Source organism: Equus quagga, chromosome 13 (assembly GCF_021613505.1).
Source record: "Equus quagga isolate Etosha38 chromosome 13, UCLA_HA_Equagga_1.0, whole genome shotgun sequence".
In the NCBI taxonomy this organism is placed as follows: Eukaryota; Metazoa; Chordata; class Mammalia; order Perissodactyla; family Equidae; genus Equus; species Equus quagga.
Genome location: NC_060279.1, coordinates 86,351,298 through 86,369,068, shown reverse-complemented (window position 1 = coordinate 86,369,068; position 17,771 = coordinate 86,351,298). Strand labels below are relative to the sequence as shown.

Below are 17,771 nucleotides of genomic sequence, written 5' to 3'. Positions count from 1 at the left end.
TCTTAAGAAACTCATGAACATTTATCTGTTCAGATTATTTTCTTGAGTGCTCCAAGCACAAGCAATAGATTGCATTATTTTATCCCTATTTCTAACTCCTTTTATTTCCTACTATTTTTCATATGCTGTGTTTCTATTTTCATATTGTGCAAAGGTGCAACATACGGACCTAATTTCAGCACAGAAAAAGCATGTAGGAATATAATCATATGGTGTATCTTCATGAATAGGGAGGCAGGTTTTGGGGCGGAGATTCTGAAGTTGTAGTACTATGGTATTTTCTTTATAGCCACAGAAATAATCTGGGATACACTATGGATTGCATAACTCAAATGCAAATTGTGAATATATATTTCCAAAGTTGTAAGTTGTTTGAATCTAACACAGAAAGAAATTGTTAGAGATGCCACTCAACTAGAGAGCCTAATGATTTATCATTAGTGTTTATCGTGAAGCACACCTATGAGGTGGGATATGCTTGCGTTAACAGAAGGCACATGATTCATTCAGGGTTATAAAAAAAGCTTATATTTTACATATTTAGACAGGAGAATACATGCTAAATAAAGTGGTATGATAATGAAATAACACTGGCACAATTTGCATCCTGTACAAGCGCACTCTACTCTGGTTCTTTTGATGAAATTGTCCTCTATAACTCTTCAGTTTCCAAAACTAAGACTAATTTTCATTAATCTATGATATACAACACCTGTTACCTTTCAAAAGCAAGGGAGACCATCAATCCCCCTCCATTTTTTCTACCACACATGCCATCCCTAGTAACCAATCATTCTACTCAGTGAAAATGTCATTCTCTCAATATCCTGGCCTATTCTGTTCTGTGATCATCTGGTAGAGTAATACTTTCCTAAAATTATCATCGAAGGCCCAGTCATACCAGGAAACCTAGACAAGGGGCTGTGACCACAGAAAGCATGATAATTTAGATAATAGTTTTACATCTACTCTCTACCTCTCTATGCCCTCAAATTTATACCAGTGTACTTTAAAACTAGTGTATATGTTTTTCAAGTTCCATGGATATGAATAAACCCTACCTACTGAAGCAGTTCCTTTCATCTTACAGTTCCCTTCCCTGAGGCCATTGTGATGACAAAAGCATGTAATGACATTATGAGATCAAAAGATTTCAAAGTTCAGGTTGTAAGTTATCAATAGTAATGTAGTCTTTTCAAGAAACTTCAAGTAACTGAATAAAACCATTTTAGAAACTGAAGATAGACTTTTCCACAGATGTCCTTGCTCCAGGGACACACATCATCAGATGAATTTTAAATCATTAATTCAGTGAAAGTTAACATCTGAGGTTGGCTAATCATCAAATTAAAAGACTTAGTTCCCTCTAGGATGAATTTTCTTATGTGTAGTTCATTAAGAGAAGTGGTTAAAGAATCTATCACCTTCATTATATTTGTAATATTTCTGACCAGTTATGAATTCTTTGGTGTATCATAACGTCATTGCTTAAAGGCCTTGACACATTTGTATGGTTTCCCTCCTAATGACATTTTCATGACCACAAAGTTGTACATTTGATAGAGCTGATCACACTCATTACATTTAGAAGATTTCTAATAAGAATTCTGTTACGTTCCACAAGACTTAAATGTTGGATAAGCCTTGCCATATACTACATTTGTGTGGTTTCTCTCAGATGTATATTCTGTTATCAAATAAGGTGTGAGCCCTGGTTACCAGCTTTGACACATATATTACCATTATATACGTTCTCTCCACAATGGAGATGCTGATGTTTGAGTAAGGCTTGAACACTTACATAAGTTTTGTCTCAATCATTGTATTTGTAAGGTTTCTTTCTCTGATATATTCTATGATGATCCCCAAAGCTTGAGCTTTGAATAAAAGCATTGCTACATATATTAGAATTATGTTTCTTTTCAGTATGTATTTTCTGATGCCTAGTAAAGCTTGAAAATTGAGCAAAAGCTCTGCCACACTCATTACATCTGTAAGGTTTCTCTCCAGTATGGATTTTCTGATGTTCTGTAACGCTTGCAAATCGGGTAAAAGATTTTCCACATTTATTACATTTGTAAGGTTTCTCACCAGTATGAATTCTCTGATGAATTGCAAGGCTTGACTTATGAATAAAGACCTTGCCACATTCATTGCATTTATAAGGTTTCTCTCCAGTATGGATTTTCTTGTGTCGGGTAAGACATGAACCCTCTGTAAAGGCTTTGCCACACTCATTACATTTGAAAGGTTTCTCTCCACTATGGATTTTCTGATGTCGAGTAAGATATGAACCCTCTAAAAATGCTTTGCCACACTCATTACATTTGTACGATTTCCCTCCAGTATGGATTCTCTTATGCCATGTAAGGCTTGAATGCCCAGCAAAGGCTTTGCCACATTCATCACATTTGTAAGGTTTCTCACCAGTATGAATTAATTGATGAATTCCCAGATTTGACTTCTGACTAAAGAACTTGCCACACTCATTACATTTGTAAGGCTTCTCTCCAGTATGGATTTTCTGATGTCGAGTAAGATATGAACCTTCCATAAAGGCTTTACCACACTCATTACATTTGTAAGGTTTCTCTCCAGTATGGATTTTCTGATGTCTTCTGAGACTTGCAAATCGGGTATAAGATTTCTCACACTGATTACATTCAAATGGTTTCTCTCCAGTATGCATCCTCTTATGTTGAGTAAGGACTGAGTGTTCAGCAAAGGCTTTGGTGCATTCATTACATTTGTAAGGTTTCTTTCCAGTATCTCTTCTCTGATGACTTGCAAGGTTTGACTTTTGACGAAAGGCCTTGCCACCTACATCACATTTGCATGGTTTCTCTCCTATATGGACTCTCTTATGTCTACTAATGTTTGAACACCGATTAAAAGCTTTGCCACACTCATTACATTTATAAGGTCTCTGTGCAGAATGAATTCTCTCATGATTCATGAGGTTTGAACTTTTGCTAAAAGCTTTTCCACACTCACTACACTTGTAAGATTTTTCTCTGTTCGTTCTCCCATATTGTGCAGGTAACAAAGAATATTTTAAAACTTTCCTATATCTATTACAAACGTTTTTGACACTAGGAGGAATTCTTTGAAGTGGTGAAAGTGAGGAACCATGGTTGACCGACTTCTCAACTTGACCGTATTCATAAATTTTCTCCTCAGTCTGAAATCTCTGCATTTTAGCCAGGTGTGCCTGCCAACTTAACCCAGTTCTATTTTCCAAACTCCTTAAATACTTGTTTCCAACATCACTTACATTACTTTTCGGTTTTAACAAATTCCTTATAAATGGCTGATCATGCATCAAATATTGGTATGTATTATTTCTTACAGAAACACTTTGCCTTTGTGGAAAATTGATTGAGGATTTATTATGTTGCCGATCTATTCTATGAGTCAGATTTTTGTTATGAGTCAAAGGCACTCCTTTGTAATTTCTTGCATCATATCCCAATTCATTCTGATGCCCATGCATATCTTCCCAGACTTCCCTGAGATTGAAATCCTTGATGCCATGGCTTTCACTGCTTTCCAAAATCACTAGATGGTATAATTCTCCTTCCCTAACATCCTCTCTTGCTGATAATTCCTTTATTCCAAAGCCAGCAGACAGGCTTCCTATTAAAGAGTTGAAAGATAAATATTTTATATAGAATGACATAACTGTACAAAAGTACTATTTATACTGAACACAGTTATGAAGTTTCTGAAGCATACTCTTCAAACGTCACTGTGATATGTGATATGAAATTTTTAAAATCTTCTTTTTATAATTTTTCCAGATTTTTTTCTGACCTTTGACAGTAAAATTTCAAAGCACACATTGTATACTATACATATTGTTTGGCTGTATAACTGGATAAATAAATGATACTCCATAGTCAGGGAGTCTCCCCTAATTTTAATCTCTATAAGAAGTTATGTCGATATGATGCAAGAAAAAGATACTAATAAAAACTGTGTATCAGAATAATAATAAATAAAACTTTTTCATAACCCATAATAAATACAGCAGGTAAGGTAATGAGTAACCACAGTCATACAAAATAACAGGCTCTGAAATTCTAAAGAATTCTTCCCAAAGAACTAAAGAAAGAATTTAAATTCGAAAGGGAGCACATAATAGGAAAAAGGATAAATACCTTGAGAATCAGTGAATTTTGAAATACTGATTTCAGGTAAACAAACATTATTATAAAGATTAAGAATTGGGGAAGACTATTGGAAATCTCAATTATGATTTCATGCCTTTAGTTATACAATAGCCACTACATAGATCAACTCTCTGACTATGGAGTATCATTTAATTATCCAGTTAAAAGGTCAAAAAATGTGGACAGTATACAGGATGTGCTTTGAAAATTTATTATCTAAAGTCAAAGAAAACATTAATATATTAAAAAATTACAAAAAGAGAACACAGAAAATATAATGCAGTATATGTAGTGTGAGGAGGAGTGGGTCTTACAGAAACGGGGGTACCTAGGTGCTCAAAATTAATATACATGGAGGTACTAGTATATTTCATTTAGATCAATGAAAGATCTCAGGAAAGGCCAGTAGTGGTATTATAACAGTAAGAGTGAAGGGAGGAGAGCAATGGGCAATGTGGGAGCAGTACTCGTGCTTTAAAATCCATGGGACTATGTCTGTGCCATGGCAGTTAAAATCCTGACCTTGGAAAAAGGGAGCAAGTCATTTAGCAAGAGGTGTAATACTGACTTATTCTGTAGGAACTATATTATGGGGATAAGGCAAACAAAAGAGATTTAAAAGGGAGAGCAGTGTGGTGTTATGGTAAGGATGTAGGTTTTGACCTATTCCAGTATTTGCTCTAAAAATGATCAAACTGAATGTCCCACAAGTTCCATTACTAGGCATGGACTTAAGTCATACACGTATTCCAGAAGACATGTACAAGAATGTTATTAGTAAGACCCAAAAGCAAAAACTTGGAAATGGCCAAAAAGATAAAAACGATGAATTCACTCAGTATAAACTCACATGGATGCAATAAAACCCTCTCAAGGGTCCAGCAATGGCGGGTGACCATGGGTGCTGGATGATGGTCTCTGACACGGGGCACAGAGGTATAGTGGAAACAAAGTTAGCAGGAGGCTTTTGCTCAGGTTTTAACTCTTTAGGGATGTGATTATATTTGGTAAAACATAACCTGTGAACTAACATATATTTTTAAAAATAGAAATTTATCAATTATGACACATTAAATTTATTAATCCAAGTGTCCTTGTTTGTTATATAAAATATGTCTCTTTTGCTGCAATATTTTAATTATTTGAAATCATAATTTAATTATGGGATAATATTACAATCCCAGACATATAAGAGAGAGCATGTGACAAGTGCTCTTACTGTATGTATTAGTAGATACATAGCTTTTATCATTATGAATTAACAGAAATTAATATTCACGTATCCAAAAGTAATGAATTCTCACTTCACAAACATCATCAGAAAGGAGCACCCTTAAGGGGCATTACTAAATGACCTGCAACATAGAATGGCTGGTACGGAGAACCACTGTTGGTAGCAGCACTTAAGTATGGAAACAATTCTTGGCAGTTCCATGGTGATCTCTGGCAGAGGGCTATGTGCAGAGATGTGGTGAGCAACGTAAGCATCCAATAATACCCAGAACAAGAGGATACTAATGGCATGTGTTTCAACAAGGACCAGGTGACTTCTTATGGAATTCAGTTGAACAGGGGGACAGAGAATAAAACAGGCTTCATGGGTTAATTGAAATATGTAATTCCAAGAACTTAAATTTTCTGGGAAATGCAAGTCTCAGAAGCAGTAGTAATAAGGGAAACATGGAGTATAAAAACTTGCCTACGTTTTCTATTAAATAAAATGAGATATTTAAATATTAGGTTAGTATATGAAGATGTGCATGATGAATCTAGACAGGGAAAATAATTATTAGAATAAACTGCAGCAAAAAAATAAAAGTTAGTGACATTAAAATCAAATCTAAAAGTTATCTTTAGAAAACTACACTCTGTAAAAATCAATGTATTTTATATTAAAAGAAATAAAAACCTATGGCAAATCAATTGAATGGCATTTCTGTAGTTAAGCAACTTAATAAAGTGTTTGCAAGATAGCCAAAAATCCCAGGAAAAACCCCAACAGATTTAATTGATTTAAATGTGTAAAAACGAGATATGAGAATAAGCAAAATCAACAACAGTGACACCACCAAATGCCGGCAAGAATGTCAAGAAAGAAGAACTCTCATTTGTTAATGGTAGGAATGCAAAATGGTAGTCACAGTGGAAGACAGTTTGCAGTTTTCTACAAAACTGCACGTGTTCTTTCAACACACTGCAGCAATCACACTCCTTGGTATATACACAAATGAGGTGAAAACTTATATGAATATGAAAACTTGCACGTGAAAGTTTATAGGAGCTGTATCCATGACTCCCAAAACATTATTAATCAGTGTTCTCCTTCAAGAATTTTCTATTACCCAGTAAACACCCTCCATGGGAGAGTCCACGAGAAGTTGTCCATCACCTAAAAATGAGTTATCACAACAGAAAAAAAGGATGAAACTTCAGACTCCTGCAATGTGCATTTCAAAAGCAAGTTTCAGAGTCAAAATCTTAGGACATAAGAAATCAAGAAGACCAAGGTCTTCATATGCTCCGTTAAAGGGGGAGCAGGAAGAGGGAGAAAATACAAGATATGGACTAAAATAAGAGAGTCAGATTTTGTGGGGTCCTTGAGAAGGGGCTGTGTGCTGTGCCTACAGGCTGTGGGATGAGCTCCTGAAAGACTAAGATACACTCCCCTGTAGCAACAGGGACCAAAGAGAGGATCTCAGTGTCTAGTCTTTATATTACTGCTCAGTAACACTATTAAACAATCTCAAATTCCATTCCTCTTTACACGCATGTGGCAAAACCAAAATAGAACAGATGGCTGAAAGGCCTGAACAGGCAGACAGGACTTGACACAGACCCAGGGAGTTTCATGGAAACCCAGATACAATGGAAGAGCAGCTATTTTGTTTGTCTATCTCCTGAGAAGTTCTCACAAGGACATAAAATGTGAATGGAAACTGAGTAGGTCCTGGGGTCAGGACTACAGAAGCCTCAATTCTGAATTCTATGGACTGAGAACCACAAGAAAGAGGACTCCTTTGAGACAAGCATCGCAGTCTCCCTCAAAACAAGGGCCCAAATTGGTCAGAGGGGTCAGAGAAGACAGCGTTGGAGGGCAGGAGAAAGGTTTTTCCCGCCTCTGCGAGAGCTGCTGCATAATGGTACAGTGTGAGCATAAACTTTTATCTATTTGAATAACAGAGGGCTAAGTGTGTATGTGCAGTTGATGGGCGGAAATTTCTTTTGAGAGCTTATAAGAAATAAGCTTTTATTTTTCCACAGATCTTTCCCAATTGAGGAGAGTTTCCCAAACTGGATTTAACAGAGCAGTTTACTCTGTGCCCATCTGAGCTCTTACTTGTGCTCACATCTCTGTACATTCCCATATGTCTGCATTTTTTCCTATTTCCCTTCACTCTCCTCAGTCCAGGGCTGTTTCCCTTGTTCCAAAATGCAGACAATATTCTGCTCAAGAGTGATTTCAACTTACAAGGAAAAACAGAACAGGATATGCTATGCTAAGCTTTTCCAGAACACATTCCCAGCTCTTTGTTCAGCTGAGAGGACATTATAGATGGATCTAGAAAAGTATTTCAAAAATCAATCAACTGGACTGCCTCCTTTTGAATGCTAAGGGGTTATTTTCAGTACGCAGGTATCCAGCTCTCTCCCAAGAACAACTGGGTGAAATGCACAAGGGTAAAACCACAGAATCAGAGATTTTTAAAAATTTGCTACAAGATTTTCTGACTACTAGTGTTCTGAAACCACCTCTTATGAAGCATGAGCGCAGAACTTCTGAAGAAAGGAAAACTGTAAAGTCCATACGCCACGTTATGAAGCCTTTCTACTCTTAGTCAAAAGAGCTTCAATTACTCCCTGAAGAATACGGATTTGAAACCCAGCCAGACAAGTCACAGGCTCCCACGAGACTCACAAGGGAAAACTCAAAGATAGACACAGAAAAGTAGTTACCAACTTCAGAAGGGAAGCTCTCCTCACCCAGGGAGAGCAGGTTCCTGCAGTTCTCCAGCATCACGTCCCTGTACAAGGCCCTCTGAGCGGGGTCCAGGCATTCCCACTCCTCCTGAGAGAATTCGATGGCCACGTCCCTGAACGTCAACTGTCCCTGAAAGGAAAGCACATTTCACCACGTGGACAGGGAGAGGGCTCTTATTGTGACACAAAATGAGAGAAGCAGAGATGTGCAAGGACTGACTTGGCTGCAGTGAGTGCTCTCACAGATCCATGTAAGAGAATTTTGAGCAGGTTATATTTCTCTAATTTTCTTGTAACTGAGGTGAAATTCACATAACATAAAGTTAGCCATTTTAAGTACAATTCAGTGGCATTTAGTACATTTAAATGTTGTAGAAACATCACCTCTATCTGGGTCAAAGACATCTTTATCAACCCAAAGGAAATCCATTACCCATTAAGCAATTGCTTCCCATTTCCTCTTTCCTCTAGTTCCTGGTAATCACTAATATGCCTTCTGTCTCCACGGATTTAACTATTTTGGGTATTTTCACATCAGTGGAATGATATGAAATGTCTGACCTTTTGTGTCTGGCTTCTTTTACCTAGAATAATGTTTCCGGTTCATCCATGTTGTAGTATGTACGAGTACTACATTCTTGTCTTCATGGCTGGATAATTTCATTATATGACTATACCATATTTTACCCATTCATTCATCCTTTCATGGACATTTAAGTTGTCACCACCTTTTGGCTAATGTTAATATTGCTGCTATGAACACGTGTTTGAGTGTCTGTTTTCAGTTCTTTCGACTATATAGCCAGGAGTCGAATTACTCAGTTACATAGTTTGACTTTTTAAGGATCTGCCACACAGTAGTAACTCCATTTTCCACCAATGTGCCAGGATTCTAATATCTCCACATCCTCACCAATGTTCCTTATTTTCCATTTTAGTGTATTCATCCTAGTGGGTGTGACACATCTCATAGCGATACTGATTTTGCATTTTCCTGAGGACTAATTTCGTTGACCATCTCTTCATTCTTGGCTATTATATATCTTCTATGGAGATATGTCTACTAAAGTCTTTTGATGATTTTTTAATTCAGTTCTTTGTATTTTGGTTGTTGACTTGTAAGAGTTCTTCATATATTCTGGATACTACACACTGACCAAATATTTGATTTTCAAGTATTTTCTCCCATGTGGTAGAGAATGTTCTCACTTAGGCGACAGTATCCTTCAATGTACCCACGTTTTTTATTTTGATGGAGATCAATTTATTTCATTTGTCTTTCTCTCTGTTTTTGGTGTCATATCTAAAAAATCTACTACAAAATCCAAGGTCAGGGAGATTACCCCCATGTTTTTATCTAACAGTTTTATAGCTTTAGGTCTTACATTTACTCTGGTTCCTTTTGAATGAATATTTTTTTATACTGGAAAAGGCAGAGGTTCAATGTCATTCTCTCTCAGCTGTCTCAGCACCATTTAAGAGTCTATTGTTCTCCACTGAATGTTTCTGGCACCCTTTTAGAAAAGGAATTGACTATAGATGTATGGGTTTACTTGCGGACTCTCAGGTCTATCGCTTTGATTTATATCTATATTCTTATGCTGGAACCACAGTTTTGATTACTCTAGGTTTGTAGTAAGGTTTGACACTAGGAATTCTAAGTCTTCCAACTTTTTAGTTCTTTTTCATGCTTATTTTAGTCATTTGGGGTCATTACCAATTCAATATAAATTTTAAAATTAGGTTTCCTATTTGTGCAAAAAAGGCTGTTGCGATTTTCATGGGCTTTGCATCGAACCTTGACAGTCCTTCTGGAAGTATTGTCACCTAAACAACACTAAGTGAAAATTTTACAAAGACTCATCAGAGGAAGAGAAGATTAACAAGGCTAAAACGTGGCATTTTCTGAAGAAGGAAACAGACAAGCAACTAAGAATATGACTTTTTACCTTGGAAGGAGCCATTCCACCTTTCTTTCCTCTTCCTCTGGGATTCTCAGGTTAGATTATTCTGTATGACAAAAACATGTTGTTCAATGCTTAGAATCAACACACCCCCTTCCTCTGCCACAAGTACACACAGAGGGAGAACCTTGACACAGGGGAAAGATGGCCCTGAGGCCCACTGCAACAGGAGGGATGCAGGCAAAACAAACTCCATAGAGAGATCAATAAGTGAGGTTTTCATCCATTTCTTCAGAAAGCCTCCCCTCCTGCTGAAACCCACAGACTCTGCTGCAGCTGCACTGTCCTTTGTCCACTCAGCACGAAGCTTAAGGAAGCTGCCTCATCCAAATCCTTGTACCTCCCTAGGCAGCGAGCATCCAACGCCTGGTTGATGCAGGATACGGAAACCTCTCTCTTCCCTCAATTTGAACCAAGTCTGAAAGGCCACCCAGCTCCAGAGCTCCCTTCTGTAGCCATAATGAGAAGTTCAGATTTTTGTCCTGAGGGGGATGAGAACCATCAGAGGGTTTACTGCCAAGAGATGACACAATCAAACTTAAGATTTACCCATGAAACACAGAGAGGCAGAGAGTGAAGCTGAAAGCGACGCATGCCTCCTCATTTTTCTTAGTGGTTTTCATTCTTTTTGGAGGCCTGGGACACATTTCAAATTCTAATTCTAACTGGCACCCTCTCCCAGAAAACTACCAAATGCAGACAACATGCCCACTTTTGAACATTATTCCAGGGGTTCCACTTGCTCAGACTCAGAATTCCTGGTCTGCTCTATCATCTCCCTGTTACAGGTGGTGCACCGAGGCTCAGAGGGGGAGTAAGTTTACCAAGTTACCCTGCAGAGGGCTGAGTTCAGTGAGCAGACCTGGGTGTAAGTGGTGGCCTGGAGAGGGCAGTAGAAAGGGTCTGCTCTAATTCCAGATTCCTTTTCATATCCCTGAGCAAGAGAAGCTTATCTTTCATGGCTTTAATCAAACCCAAGCATTTAATTCCTCCTGTTTTTCAGAAAAATATTTTAAAAATGAAGTCAAAAATAGTTATTAGTCTTGGAAAACATGAAAGCGGGTCACCTGGAGATGGGTTCTGAGGAAGCTGTTCATCATGAACAGATCGGCTCCGTGGAAACAAAGTTTCACATGCAGCCAGCCCATCCTTCAGCATCTGCAGAGAAAGGACAAAGGGGACTTGAGGGGAACATCTACTTAGTTGAAGACTTCTGCTTAGAGATCACCAATTTAACAGATCACTTCAGGGAAGAAAGAAGCTCTTGTCTATTAAACTAACTGGTTAAAGTAGGTTTTCAGTGTTAAAGTGGAAAGCATATAAACCACAAACTTTGAACAATAAAATTAAAAGGGAAAATAATTTGGAAATTCAAAAGATACTCAAGTTAAAACAAGTGTGAGGATACGTCAAATTTAGAAAAGAATGACATGAGCCACAGGTGACAGTCCTCCCCCATTTCTTGAAAGGGAAGAGGGTGACCTGGAATTGGCTGAGCTAAGTCTCTGCCCTCAGGGTGCACAGGGGCTGCAAATGGAATCCTCTTCTGGTGCAATAATTAGAAAATGCAAATATCTCATAATACCTGGTTTTGTAACTCTCACTCACTTGTACATAATTTAACCACTTCAACAAATCTGAAATTAATTAGGTTACACAGCTACAAATCAGTACTTCTTGACAACCTAATATCCCATATCCAATCAACTCAATACTCCCTGGGTTTGGGTCCCCCACTTTCTCCACCACTGTGTGTTTTGTTCTCTGTATTTGTCTCTGTCCTGGTTCTCTCCTCTCTTTTGTCCATTTCTGGGTTTCTCCCCTCTGTGTCTCCCCGTCCTTTTGTTTCCCTCCCTCTCTACTCCTCCTACTCCTCCTCCTCCTCCAGTGCTGGGACCACTCAGCGGCAACCTCTGTTTCAACGCCTGCTGTTCTTTCTCCCTAAACTTTCTGGTGACCCTCTAACTCCACAAATTTCCGCCTCTTTCTCCCCATCTCTGTGCCCCTCTGCTCTCCCTGGAGGAGACGAAGGGCTTGTATCCACCTCCTGAGCGAGGCCTTTACCACGAGGTTGGGCGGGGAGTCGGGCGTCAGACAAAGGGTTTGAGCAGGAAAACGACGCGGCAGCCGGTCGCTGTCTCCGTGGACCGAAGAAAGAATGGTCGGGCGGCACCTGCCTCGGAGCGATTTTAACCGGAAACGGACGCGACTCCCGGACCCGCGCGGAGCCACAGGACTCGGGGCGTCATATGGCGACGCCGCAAGAGGCGAGAGGGACGAACTCACAGCCAGAGGGACGAGCGGGTTCAGAGATCTTAACTTAGGAAGCGACCCTCGAACCCGGGTGTGAGGGACAGGAGCCTGAGCACCGCAAAGCGCAGGTACGAACCAGAAAAACAGACTCAATCGCCCGACGACGGCGGTTGCTCCGCGAGATCCGCCTCCGGTTGGTGGGAATTGCGCGTGCGCACCCGCATCGGGGCGGGGCCGGCGGCGCGGGGCGGGCACGGTGCCCGGGTGGGGACCCGGCGGCTTAGGGGCGGGGCCGGGTGTCTGGCCTTTTTGTCCGCCCCTCGGGTTTCTGTGGGTGTTTGTCCTGCCGCCCAACCACTTTCTCCTTTTGAGTTCCTTTGAATCTGTCCGGTGTCCCTGGAAGCCAGGCTGGCTACAGAATTAGACATATGTGGGCCAGTTACCCTGGGAGCGGCGATATTTCCTTGTAACAAATTGAAGATGAATTACGTGCAAGCTTTTTGACAGCGGAGAGAGACGCCTGTCGTGTGAGCGCGGCTCTGAAGCGCTGGGACCTGTCGGGGGCGGGGGGGGGCAGGGGGTTGTGGGAGGCGGTGGGATCCGGAAGGTCTGAGACCCCGGACAATTACAGCTGCTTCTTTAAGCAAAAGTCAGAGTTGTCTGTGTGGGTGACAGAAACGAGAATGTGACATAAAATGCACAACTGTGCCTGCGCGGAATGTGCAATTTTATACTAACTACACCAGAACGGAATTTCTCTTCCTGGTCCCCTTGCACGTGGGAGGCAGATGCAACCCTGGGCTGGGTTCCAGGGATTTTGTGGGGCCAGGCCCTGGGCTATGGGGATGCAAGGCTGACACGTTGCTTTAAAAGAACAAAATTTTGTTCTTGTATGGATAGAAATTCATTTTTCTTTGTTTAAATTTAAATTGTTATACTAATCCACACCTCTACAGAGGAATTACTAATCCAAATACATTTGAGAGCTACTGGATAGCATCCTGGATTTCCTAAAGTCATTAATTACTAAATGTAATTGAAATTTTAATTTTGTAAATTTTTCTTCTCAGTTATTTGAAACATTTTTAACTTGAAAATTAAATTAGATAGATCAGGTATTTTAACCTCTTTTTTGTTCTGAATGTTTTATCCATGTGCAGATAATTAGGCTTGTAAAAGGGGGACTCTTTGGGAGGTATTTGGCTTTGCTTTTAACTAATGAAATATCAATTTTGAGATATTTCCAGAGACACGTGATAAGGATGTGTATCCCTTTAGTGAACAATAAATCCAAAAGTATTACTAGCTTTCCACTTTTGCAATAGCATTATTTACATCATTAATAATTTTTAATTTGAAATATGCGAGTTAATAGCTCCTTTTCTGTTCCCTGTGGAAATTCTGAGGGTGGTGCTGGCTGGATTTTGGATCAACCGGATCACATCTGTACATGTTCCAGAAATTACTCAAAGGTTATTTTCAATAAACAGCACTCTTCCATTTGCCCCAGAACTAACACCAGTTTCTCAAACTTTTAAGGATTTTTTTCCTCTATTATTTTACTGAGGTTTTATTTGTTTTAAGTACTTAAATACTTGGACTGAAATGGATTGAAACTTTGGAAGATAAATTTCTCTTGGGGAAGAAAACAGAAGCGTCCCTTCCCCTGTCCGTCTCTCTCTGCAGACTCCCTGTGCTGAGCTCACTTCCCTGAGCTCTGGTCACTCCATGCAGATGACTTGCAAGCAGCGGATCTCCAAGGAGCCAGGACTGTGCACCATTTGGGGTCAAGAGGTGCTGATATCTGAACTCCCCATCTAGCTTTTCTTCAGCCACCTTGCCTTACATGGGGGCCCGTAACCCACATTTTTAATTAAATATTCTCCTCTTGTGTTTACATATAACATGTGCTTGGTAATTTTCCTGACCAACTGAAGTGATTTCTCTTGGGCCCAGACAGGAAACTGATTGACTGGAAGCTCCCATGCTCCCCAAGAGAAGCTGAGCCCATAAGATGCTGTCTGAGTAAACCAAGGTCTAGTCGCCAGCTCAGTGGCTCTCCTTTTCCTGGCTGGGAATTATTTCTGGTAAGAGGTGGGGGTGAAAAATGTGAGACTGCATTTTAGTCTAAATCCCCCTTAATATATACATATATATATGTAAAAAATATATATGTATGTTTTTCTTTTTGGTGAGGAAGATTGTCCCTGAGCTAACATCTATGCCAATTTTCCTCTCTTGTATGTGGGACACCACCACAGCCTGGCTTGATAAGAGGTGTGTAGGTCCATGCCTGGGATGTGAAACCAGAAACCCTGGGCCGCCAAAGCAGAGCATTCGAACTTAACCACTTTGCCACTGGGCCAGCCCCCCTCTACTTATATTTTTATTAATATTGTGATAATTTAAAAAGGGAAACTGCATTTCAGATGGAATCAGGAGGCCAGAAGGGGAAGCTCTCTTGCAGTACCAACTAAAGTCAGTAACAGGAAAGATAGTCAATTACAGACCACAACAGACGTCATAAACAGGAAAGAATCATTAATTACAGGAAGAAATATACATTGTAACCCAAAGAAAATTGACTACCCCAGCAACTGGGCCCTTGAGAAACCATGACAGCCCTCATCTCTTGCTTTGCTCCAAGGGACTTTCAACTCTACTCCCTTCTTTTTTTATTTCCTCCTTTTTCTCTATAAAATAATATTCCTCTCTCATTTGTTGAATTTACCTGTGGATCGCCACAGCCTGCACTTTCTCAATTGCAATTCTTTGGTGACTCCTGAACAAACTTATTTTGCTGGTAAAGTAACTGGCTGTTTCATTTTTAAGGTTCGTATATAAGGTATCTGAAGTGGGATCAGAGGGAGGCAACCCCCAAGAGTTGGCAGCCTCTGGAATCTAGCGGGGTACCCAGCTCAAGCCCCTCGTGCTCACTGCTTCCATGAGTCACTGCCTACTTTCTGTTTGGTGAGTCTTCTCTTGTTTGAGCTCTGCTCCCTCTGGGCTCTGAACTTTCTAACTTTATTTGGGGTCAGGAGAGGCTTTGTCCTCTCCAGAAAGGTACTTTGTCTTCCAGGTTGAAAGCTCTGTCCTTGGGTTCCGAAAGTTATCCTTGGTTGGTCCTCAGTTGTTTTCTGAAGGTAACTCAGTTCCTTTTGGGGCTCAGCCTTGCTGGAAATCAGGAGTTTTATTTGGTCTTCACATTCCTTTTGGAATCAGGGCTGGGAATCCAGCTACATTTCTTTTCTTTTCAGATTCCTTCAAGGATCAAGGGCTAGGATTCTAGTAACTTTCTGGGGTTTTCAGAGGAGATTTCAGAAATGGGATCCCAGTCATCTAAACGTTCTGAGGGAAACCCTCCTTCAGGGACCCTGGCTTTTGAGCACGTCAGGCCCCCTACTTGTGCACTTTTAACTAAGTAGGCCAAACTGACCAAGAGTAGTCTGAAATTAGAGTGGTCATCAAAGGGAACTTTAGATCTGCCTAAACTTATTTTCCTTAAAACCAAATTGGAAGATCACAGCTCTAAAATGAAGCAAAGTGAATGGTATGTTTATTTTAATTGGGACCTTAAGGCCTCCAAATGTGCACAAAATTCTAAAACTGCCTCGCTACAAGGCACCATATTTAAATTACCAAAAACCACTAAAAAGCTGAGGGAAGACAAAATGGCTTCTAAAGGCAATCTTTCCCTTCTCCTGTTTTTTTTTTGTCTTATGCTCAGGACCCACCTCTGGTGCCATCTTGCTTCTTCACCACCTCTAGTGTTGAAACTCTGTCCATCTGAGCAAGTAACCTTAACTTTGTTCATCTTCCAGAAAGGCAGTTTGGGTCCAACTATTCCTTGGCTGTTTGTATCTGAGACATGGCTGAAATTTTTAAAACAAATGCTGTAAGATCTCTATGTCTATGTATATGTTGTATATGTATGTGTATATATATGATATTTTTCTATCTCTGGATGGTAAGATTGATTTGTGAGAGACCTCTATTTAATTGGCTTGAAATTAACTGCTTATAAATTAATTATTCCTAAACCTCAGAAATACAATGGAAATTAACCCACGTTTTAAGTTTATATGATCTAGGATTTTTAGTACATAAAAGTTAGCTTAAGGTTGTTGGCTTAATTGAAACAGGCATGCCTTTGGAGTTACCAGTGTTGAATATAATGCAGACAATGCAACTTTCATTCCATGTGGGTTTACTAAGCTCATGTTGTCTCTATCAGCAAAAAAGGAACTTAAGATGCTGGTTGCCTATTTAATATCAAATCAAAGCATGATTTTTAAAAGCAAGTTAAGTTAAATAAGTGAAAATGAGATCAAAGTTTATACTAAGGTAAACTAAATTATGTATGGTCATTGAATATCTAAATCATTTCCAAAGATGAACATTAATTACTGACCATAGGTTTATCTACTTTTGTCTTCGTATTGCAGAGAAACTAAAGCTATTTGAGTCTATTAATGAACATGTTTTATACTATGCTGAGAAATTTACAATGAGGAAAGGCATACGTTTCTAGAAATTTATAAAGCTATTTATAATTTGGCCAAGCTGCAAAACCCCAATATAGTTCATAACTGCTTACTTCTTAGGTTTTCACTACAAATTAAGGATTCTAAGGATTAAGAATTCTAAGCAATATATGAAATAATCAGAGAAATGTCTCTGGGCGCAAGGGAAGTAGGGTATTTTGATAAAAGAAGGTATAAGGATTGGAAATGCATTTTGTTGAGGGAAAAGAAAGTAATTTTGTCCTAAAGAATTTTCAGAATGGGAAAGAGGAAAACATAGGACAAAATCTAAATGAACAAAAGTGTAGGTGGTTTGTTGGAAGGAATCTTGGGAAAGGAATTTTTTTTGGTGAGGACGATTGACCCTAACCTAACATCTGCTGCCAGTCTTCCTCTTTGTGCTTGAGGAGCTGAAATCTGTGCTATCGTCCTCTATTATGTATGTAGGTCGCTGCCACAGCATGGCTGACAAGTGGTGTAGGTCTGTGCCTAGGATCTGAACCCGTGAACCCAGGCTGCCAAAGCGGAGATCAACCAACTTAACCACTACCCATGGGGCCAGCCCTGGGAAAGGAATTTTAAGATGTGGTAAAGCTGGCTAACATTAAAATAAATTTATTAAAAGGAGTTTTAATACCTAAGTAAGCTGATGCAAAATTAAAAATTGGCTTTCTTTTCTGTTGAAAAGACAAGCTTTCCTTAGGCTATTGGTCTGTTTTTTTAAATTGTGAAACCTGCTTTACCTGTAAGTAATATGTGAAGTAAAGAAATTTTGTGTTTTATCAAAATAATTTCCTGTGCTGTTTCTGTCAGGTCTTTAATTACTTAAGAGAACTGAGTCTTAGTATTAAAGGATTTAAGTTTTGCTCACAACCATGTAA

General features: G+C 39.4%; 1 protein-coding gene across 1 annotated transcript; it reads right to left on the bottom strand.

The window, feature by feature from the left end:
- Positions 1 to 525: 525 nt before the first annotated feature.
- Positions 526 to 12,549, bottom strand: LOC124251518 (zinc finger protein 677-like). Its single transcript, XM_046684391.1, has 5 exons — positions 12,159 to 12,549; positions 11,182 to 11,272; positions 10,100 to 10,160; positions 8,127 to 8,280; positions 526 to 3,636 (listed from the first exon to the last, which is right to left on the bottom strand). The coding sequence occupies exons 3-5, from the start codon at positions 10,112 to 10,114 to the stop codon at positions 1,814 to 1,816; spliced, it is 1,992 nt and encodes a 663-aa protein (XP_046540347.1). The 5' UTR covers positions 10,115 to 10,160; positions 11,182 to 11,272; positions 12,159 to 12,549; the 3' UTR covers positions 526 to 1,813.
- Between the last annotated feature and the right edge of the window lie 5,222 nt (positions 12,550 to 17,771).